We start from the raw sequence: 9,466 nt of genomic DNA, 5'->3' as shown, positions 1-9,466 counted from the left end.
TTTGATAGTATTGAAAAACAATTTAAATACTTTTCTAAATTAGATTTAAAAAAATAGAATAGTCGAAATGAAAATTGATTTTTCCAACTAAAATTGCGAACTGGGTAGACAACGCCCTCTTTCTTTGTGTAAAATTGAGAAAAAAACCAAATACAAAATTCATATGGAAAAATGAAACTCTGAATTCTGCCCTAATTTCTTCTAAATTCGAGAGTAGGAAAAGGAGGCTGTATGAATGGCCGAATTCCAATGTTCTCTCTTCCCATGGTGTACATGCATTAACATACCTCTCAAATTCAGATCACCGGGAGTCACAAATGCCGAGAGATGGTGATTGGTTGTCAATGTCGATCATTCTCGTCCTTTCAAAGCAACATCCGGCAGGTTGCACCTTTATATCCACTCCTGATTTCGAAAGCAACATTAATAACCCTGAGAGACATGGTTGGAACTTGCAATTTTGTTTTCTTTTCCTTGAAGAAACCAGAGCGAAACTACTCAAACATCAGCCCTTGCGCCACTCTTCTTGACAAAATGAACTACATATTAAACAGATCCACCAAATGTCACCGCTTTTGACGTCACGCTTCATCTTGACACAATTTCCTGCAATTTTGTTTTCTTTTCCTTGAAGAAGCCAGAGCGAAACTACTCAAACATCAGCCCTTGCGCCACTCTTCTTGATAAAGTGAAGTACAAATTAAACAGATCCACAAAATGTCACCGCTTTTGACGTCACGCTTCATCTTGACACAATTTCCTGACGAGTTCCCTGACGTATGTAAGATGCCAATTGGAATGATAAAACATTTGGAATCGCAGAGTCAAGCGTGGCAGCGTCAAAGTTGATTGACGTCTATTTTCGAAATAATTTAATCCCATTCCCAACTAAAGCGTTGACATGTCAAAAGTGGACGAATCCAATGTTTGTTCACATGTCAAAAGTGGACGAATCCAATGCTTCCCGACCTCTGGTATTATATCATTTACTCACTGTGTCTTGTCGGCAATTGGCTTGTAGTGCATTGTACGATTCTCAACTTGATTCGATTGAGACAATGAGAGGTCCCACCTGGCATTGTGCAGCAACCGGAAGAAGTTACATGGACGGTTTCTCCATGGAACTTATCCAGAAAGGTATATAATTAACACTCACCTAGGTGACTGCTCACCACGAATCTATATTGGTTTAAGGACGGACCGGTGGCCATTGTTTGATAATTGATTTGATTCGAAGCCGTATTTTGCATTCAGCTGCATATACTCTTCTGAATTTTCAGAGGCCTGGTGTGTTTGGGAGTGTCAATCCACCCACGAACTGTACAAGGACATCGGAACTTATGATTTGATATTGAATCTGAAGAGAGCCTCAGCAAACATATTATGAGTGAAAGGATGAGGATTCTGGTAGAAAATTAGAGAAAAGCTGCACGCATACATGGAAAAAAATCGCTGGGAATTGAGTGGTATGGATCAGGAACCAAGTAAAACCCTGAATTACAGCTACAGAGAGAATACTAAGAAAGGGAAAGGAGGAGAATGCTGCATGTGTGGCGACGTTGGATTTCAGGAAAGTTTGTTCAGATGTCACTCATGCCACCATCGATTTCAGTACATGTGAGACTCTGTTTTTGCTTCTATTGTTCTGTGCTTTTTTGAGCATCAAATTAGTTATTTCGTTTCTGATATGTCCATTGAGGAGGCAATCTTGCAGATATTGCAGCAGGTTGTATTGCGATCAATTGGCATTAAACGGCATAAATGTATGTGATTGGTGCCTAGACTTGGAGGAAAAGCAGAAAATTCAGAGCCACAAAACTAAAGCTCAATTGCGGGATCCGGAAAGTAGGAAGATCAGGGTGGTAGCTACCATTGAGAAAACCAAGAAGATTAATGCTAAGCCTACCCTTAAAGTCCCTGTAAAATTGGAAGGGAGCAAGCAGAATCAGGTTTCGAATCTCATACAAGGCTGCAAGTTGTCTGCCAAAAGTTGCAAAAACATGCTTGGTAATGATCCTCCTCAGAGTAGCCCTACCAAAAGTGGATTGGGTCGTCGGTACAAGCTTCTCTCGGACGTGCTATACTGATTTTTCATTGGGGCATGTAAGGGATACAGTACAGAGTTGATAGATGGTTCTGTCAAGTTTCCATTTTCTGTAAACAGCGACTCTTTTCAGGCATACATATGTAAATAACTCAATTTCACCAATGAAAGTAATGCCGTTGCAATATATGATTATAAAATTTTCATTCCCAGTTATTTCCGTCCTAACAAAATTCATTCAAAGACAAACGGCCATATGTAAATAACTCAATTTCACCAATGAAAGTAATGCCGTTGCAATATATGATTATAAAATTTTTATTCCCAGTTATTTCCGTCCTAACAAAACTCATTCAAAGACAAACGGCCAGTCGTTTCTTTGGCAGAAAGGGTAAATCTACTCTGCATCGTGCATATTTCAAAGTAGCGTGAAATCCGAAGGTTATGAAAACCATGGAGAAGCAATCACTCTAGTGGGTGCTCCCACGTTCTTTTTTATTGGAATGAGTCGCATTACGCAGGTGTCCAAGTTTTGGTTGTTTGAAGAGTAGGCGGAGATGCAATAGGTATAAATAGTTTGGAAGACCCACTGTCATAATTACCCTGCTAAAACGTACGGCATGAGGTATAAAATCCCTCCGAGAGCCCTATATAATAATTTGGGCTGCATATTGGGAGAACATGGAGGATATATAAAAAAAATGTGAGAGTTTGCGTTTTCTGTGGCTATCACGATGCCGCCTCAGAAACTGTAATCGTTTGATTTGGCATATAAAATAAGAGTAAACAAAGATGATAACTATGGGGTCAGAGAATATGGAAATTGCATCAAGATTCTTCTGATAGGTTTGTGACGGGCTGTTTCCGTGTGAAGCATTCAAGAATGTTAATTCCCTGTCTCTATGATGATGGTAAGTGGTATTCATCTCATCGATCATTGCTTTCTTTTCCATATCAGAATGTGTACCCTGACATGTAAATGGGAGGTAGAATTTTTTATACAAATTACCCACCACTAGTAATTATCCAAATCACAACTCCACATTCATCATTAACCATTAGATATGATGTTCATTAATACATAAAGTAAATTGCAATAGAGGACAGTAAGTTGCATAACCATTGACAACCACTGTTGTAGGATATTAACATAAACTGTCTCATGAACCTTGCATCCATTTCATGATTTCCTTAACCATATTAATTAATCACATAGTTGGACATTATGATTATCGCATCAAATAAATTATCATAAAAAATTCAACATTATCAAACTGACACAATAAGCAATCACATCATTGAACACCGATATACCCTGGAAACCCCATAGGGTGAAAACTAACAAATGTTTAATCTTATTATTAAATGCTCATGAGGGTTTTCACCCCACTCAATGGTTTATAGAGGATTCCATCTCTTATCCATTGTTATAAATTATTACAATGAGATATGATTAATATGTCGCATAACTAGCTAAAAGCTATTACATTTTCCATGAAAACCTTTACCTACATATCGCCACATGCTACATCCTTGTGGCATGATTGTGCTTTCAATGTATGATCCCGCAACTCGTACTCATCTGCATGGACCATTAATTCTTTTCCTGCGACAACGTTAAATATAATCTATACTTTGTATAAGTAATCCAACTTTTCCTGCCAATGTTGTCATTAACAACATTCATATCATGGTTACATTTATAAATAATGATATTAACTAATATTTCCCTTCGCATAAGCACATATTCTTAGAGGACAAAACACTAAGGCATTCCTTTCAAGGGACTAACTAAACATCAGTTATAATCTTCTTACATGAAAATTTACATAAACTTTATCAAAAGAACTAGTCCTTTAACTATTACTTTTGATGCATGCAAATATATAAAGCAATCTAACACAACTTCTTGTCTCTTCCCGCATGCGAATGTATAACCTTTCTAATGAAAGCTAACACAAGTCTCATGTGCATACACATCTCATTCAACAAGAAACTAAGATAATAGTTATGTTAGCATAAGAGTAATCACATATTATTTTCGTAAAGAAATATGGCTCAATAGTTCCTCCATCCATACAAAGAACATATCTCTATAACACAATGACTATTCTTTGTGCATCCAATAGCTTATCATAATAGCCCTTCTTTAATGTATTCCCTTCTCTAGAATTCTACCATCATTTCATGTAAACATTTATATACTTCCTTCTTAAAAAGGAAGTCATTATAACCTCATTTCTCTATCTCCCTATATGTAGGTTTCTCATTCTTCCCTTTCAAGAAATTATTATAGTTACCCATCTTTATGCATAAAAATCAAAAAACAATAACAAAGTTAACTTAACCTTTTATGCACCAAAATCAATAAATCGACACAACTCATCTAGCAAGACAATCTTTTCAATAGATTATTATTTTCAAGAAAGTTAACATAATCTCTTTCTCTACGTACACACAAAATCATATTTCCAACGTCATAATGGCTACCCTTTTGTGCACGCAACATGTGTTTTTCCTAACACAATTACTTTTACTTCATTGTACATAATCTTTTCATGAACAAATATGGATTCTGGTTCCTGTATGAACACTATTCATATGTGTCTTTTAAGCAAAGAATCTCTATTTTTGTTTCAAGAGATCTCTCATAAAAGCCATTATTTTCATACAAGAAATATGCATACTTTTTATAAAAAGAAAACTATCTTAATGACTATTATTTATGTGTATATAAAACATACGTTTTCTTCAAGAAAGTTAGTAATGATTATCTATGTGCCTCGAAGCACATGCGCCCTTCAAGAAATTAAAATGAAGAGAATATAGATCATTAGCCATTTCCATCATACATGCAATGCATAATTATTTCACAAGAGCTAGTATCACAATGCAATTAAGCATATATCCCTTTTGAAGAAACTTTTATTAAATAAAAATACATAATTTATTCAAAGAAACTTGACCACTCTTCACACTATGTTCTCAAGAAGTTTACATGTCTCGCCATCTTTTCTCAAGAAGATATTCTGGCTACCTAGCAAGGATTTGTTAATTTATTCCAAGAAAAAGACAAAGTGACACAACATTTCACACACAAGATTCATATGTAGTCTTTCTAAGAGAAAACTACATATTTTATTTATAAGAAAAACTACATATTTTCTTAGCTTTTATGTCTGCACATTTTTTTCACATTCATCATTGCATACTATTATGCATATATTATCTATATTTGGTAAGAAATCTTTCAAAAAGGTACCCAAATAAAACATACATATATTTTTCCTTCAAGAAAGTGAGCAAGTTACTTATTGTTTCCATGGCAGCCTCCTTCCCTCCATCACCTTCAACACGGAGAGAAAACTTTCCTTCAATATTAATGTGTGAAAAGTTCGATCCTTGCACACTTGTCTGAAAGTTAGCGAACTCCACAATCCAACCGCTTCCAAGGAGTTGAAACAGCAGCCCCAGCGACAACAATATGAAGAGAATGAAACCCACTACAACCGGTGCCCAATCCGCCATTTTAACTACCGATAAACTTCAACTCACACAGAGCGAAAATGTGCCCAAAAATTGAAATAAAAGATCCGAAAAATAGCTATAAACTGCATCCTGATACCGATTCGAATACTCAGATCAAATAATTGGCATAGAAGACCTTGGATTTGAGAAAAATCCTAAAAATGCATGTGTCGATTTGATGCTCTGAGCCCACTCTTTGTGGTGATCTTCCTCTCTCTTTTTACTGTACACATAAACAAGGAGCCATATAAACCAGATCCCCCAACACAAACCAACGCTCTCCACCATGTCACTGCTGCTACACTTGAATACGTTGCTGATTCAGTTGGATACCATTTCAACTATTCCCTCCTCTATTTGACATACAGCTATTAATTTCTCATTCAATTTTTACGAATAACAAGGATTACTTTTTGAAACTAATTCATAACCTTTTTAAAAATTACTATTTCATAAATGATTTTACCTTTAAGCTATTTTAGGGATGTTACATACCCCCCAAACAAGAACACCATCCTCGATGTTCATCTCTCATTGGAACCTTAGAATTTACTCATGATATAACCATCTAAACCACACAAAAAGTGATCCTTCCTCTTTAAAATCAAAGATTTCATTCCAAGAAATGACAATAAGCAAAATAGTAATGTTATAACATATGAAAAATCTATAGTCACAAGCATTTATAGCTGCAAAAATATGCAAGTTCTCATTTCCATTACTTGGCCTTTATTCAAATTCATAATATACAAAAGCAAATATCTATGTCAACTTACCATTACTTACTATCTACTCTTGAAAATCATGAGCACTTTCATATAAAAATTTTAATAGTGGTTGGACAACCCATCAACCCTCCATGGTAAGTAATCCTGTAATGTATGACTAACAAATTCAATCGCATGAGTCACAATATTCTGAGTCAAATGAAATACTTTTAACTCTCAATCGATAGTGCAATTTTAGATGATATTTAAATCACAGTACTTCTACAAGTACTTAAAGAGCACTTAGCTCTCTAATCATCAAAACAATCAATCACTGCATCAAGTGAAAATTGTCTTAGCCCCCACTAAGACGTTCACAAGATTGGTAATACAATAAAGGAACTAAAATTCCAATAACTCCTTATTGAGCACTAAATTCCTTTTGTGTTAAAATGTGCATGACATTTTTTAGACAACTATATATAAAATTCATTGTTAACACAACACATAACTATTTAATTAATGTGTTCTCCCACGGAAACCATAATGGCACAAGAATGCTCTTCCCAACCAATGAGAATTGGTTTCCACAACCAGGTTGAGTCATTTTCACATCCAGACAGTTTCTTTGATAGAGACCTTACCATGTCTAACATGGAATTCCACTGGCCAACCAGCTCAAGAATTCCAATGAGCACATAGGGTCCAATATAATATTCCTCTTGGCAGCGTCCCGCCTATTCCTCTGACAGTGTCCTGTCTATTAGGAATTTTAGGCCTCCTCCAACAGGCTCCAAATCACTAAAGTTTCCTCGGGCATTTTACCCTTTTCACTACCTTGGCAAACTCTTTTCCCTTACTAAGACAATTGATCTCTAGGGAGAGGAAATCTGGGCACGCCAGTGACATCAGCCCCTTCGGGAAGGGAACTGCCATCAACCCAAGGCCTTATAGCCTTTCACAACTATCTGCAACTGTCTCTTATGTTAAATTTCTCTTTTATCACTCTTTTGCAAAGTAATTTACATAATGAAACATATGGACATTATCATTAACAAAATAAACATGCATGTACACCATGCATTTACACTTAACCATCAACATGGGTCCACAACATCTAAATTGATAGGAAACATAACTAACATACATGTTGTATGCATTCTAATTTTCCAAATAACACAATCATGCATATCAGATAACATTATTCTTTCTCATTTATGATTGCAGTTTTCATTGCAACATTTTATGTGACGAGTTTTCTTGTTTCCATTAAGCTACCACTACTTTATCCCATCGGCAACATTAGTTATATATATGCATCATTTAACAAGTATTCGCTTTCCAAATCATTTTAGTTTGAGGCACAATACTATCATGCATAAAATTATATGCAAATATTCATTAATGTGTAAATGCCAATGATAGTTGAGGTATCAATCTAAACATTTCTAATTTCCCATAGTGTATTGTCATCGACAGACCGATACATGAAGTAACTACCATAATCACTTATTTACGACTTGTCATAATCTTAAATCCAATTAAATTAATGCATATAAGTTCTATTAGTTAGTCATACAACGCTAACCAATCACAACCACTAACCATCTTCATACATCCATGACAAGACTTAATCAAAAAATTAGTTATTATAGTCAAGTCTCATTACTCGACTCATTGTTTATTTTCAATATCTAAAGGGGTTCTTACAATGTTTTTTCAAGGACATTTCTCGTATTTTACATTCATGCATTGACTTATTAAAATTAGCTCACTGTAACTTCAATCATGTTCATTAAATGCATCATTGTTATTGCCATATTTGCAAAGCAAAAGTTGGTAGTTGATTCTCACTTCCTTAGTATTGTTCATAGGTGTAATGCGTGTTCAATATTGTTCATAAGTGCGACAAAAGTTTTATTATCTTTTATCCTCATCAAGAATCCAATGTCATGAACATAGTTTTGCAACAAACTTTTTTACTTACTACTCAAAGCAGTTATAAACATGAATCACACATGTCATGTCAGAAGTAGTGTACTACATAAATCAATATGTAGATTGTTAAACTCATACATGAGTTAATGTCCATTGGTGGCATACCACAATTTATTTTTCCGCTTACCAATTCCCAAAGGCGTCAGTGCTGCAACCTTTAGCTCTGATACAACTTGTAACATACCCTGGTAAACTCACATTTAAAAGCAGGGAGTTAGAATTTTTTATACAAATTACCCACCACCAGTAATTATCCAAATCAAAACTCCAAATTCCTCATTAACCATTAGATACAATGTTCATTAGTACATAAATTAAATTGGAATAGAGGACAGTAAGTTGCATAACCATTGACAACCACTGTTATAGGATATTAACATAAACTATCTCATGAACCTTGCATCCATTTCATGATTTCCTTAACCATATTAATTAATCACATACTTGGACATTATGATTATCACATCAAATAAAGAATCATCATCATCAAGGATTAAACATCATCAAACTGACACAATAAGAAATAACATCATTGAACACCGATATACCGTAGAAACCCCATAGGGTGAAAACCAACAAACGTTTAATCTTATTATTAAACGCTCGTGAGGGTTTTCACCCCTCACTCAATGGCTTATAGGGGATTCCATCCCTTATCCATTGTTATAAAATATTACAATGAAATATCATTAAAATGTCTCATAACTAGCTAAAAGCTATTACATTTTCCATGAAAACCTTTACCTACATATCGCCACATGCTACATCCTTGTGGCATTATTGTTCTATCAATGTACGATCCTGCAACTCGTACTCATTTGCATGGACCATTAATTCTTTTCTTGCCACAATGTTAAATATAATCTATACTTTGCGTAAGTAATCCATCTTTTCTTGCCAATGTTGTCATTAACAACATTGATATCATGGTTACATTTATAAATAATCATCTTAACTAATATTTCCCTTTGCATAAGCACATATTCTTAGAGGACAAAACACTAAGGCATTCCTTTGAAGGGATTAACTAAACATCAGTTATAATCTTCTTACATGAAAATTTATATAAACTTTATCAAAAGAACTAGTCCTTTAGCTATTGCTTTTGATGCATGCAAATATATAAAGAAATCTAACAAAACTTCTTGTCTCTTCCCGCATGCAAATGTATAACCTTTCTAATGAAAGC

General features: G+C 34.8%; 1 protein-coding gene across 1 annotated transcript; it reads left to right on the top strand.

Moving 5' to 3' along the window:
- The first annotated feature begins 1,199 nt into the window (after positions 1-1,199).
- On the top strand, positions 1,200-2,186 carry LOC149192239 (uncharacterized). Its single transcript, XM_089406342.1, has 2 exons — positions 1,200-1,617; positions 1,715-2,186. Exons 1-2 carry the CDS (start codon positions 1,439-1,441, stop codon positions 2,085-2,087), a joined length of 552 nt encoding a protein of 183 aa, XP_089262468.1. The 5' UTR covers positions 1,200-1,438; the 3' UTR covers positions 2,088-2,186.
- The last annotated feature ends 7,280 nt before the right edge of the window (positions 2,187-9,466 follow it).

This window comes from Pinus tabuliformis, chromosome 2_2 (assembly GCF_031772625.1).
Source record: "Pinus tabuliformis cultivar Carrire ecotype Pingquan chromosome 2_2, CPIR1, whole genome shotgun sequence".
NCBI lineage: Eukaryota > Viridiplantae > Streptophyta > Pinopsida > Pinales > Pinaceae > Pinus > Pinus tabuliformis.
The sequence above is the reverse complement of the archived record's forward strand: the minus strand, read 5'-3'. Positions and strand labels throughout refer to the sequence as shown.

Bases quoted from the DNA above. Each gene is read 5' to 3' on its own strand.
- LOC149192239 (XM_089406342.1), top strand. From the start codon at position 1,439: ATGGAAAAAAATCGCTGGGAATTGAGTGGTATGGATCAGGAACCAAGT. The intron at 1,618-1,714 runs GTGAGACTCTGT...GCAATCTTGCAG, and splicing joins CACCATCGATTTCAGTACAT to ATATTGCAGCAGGTTGTATT.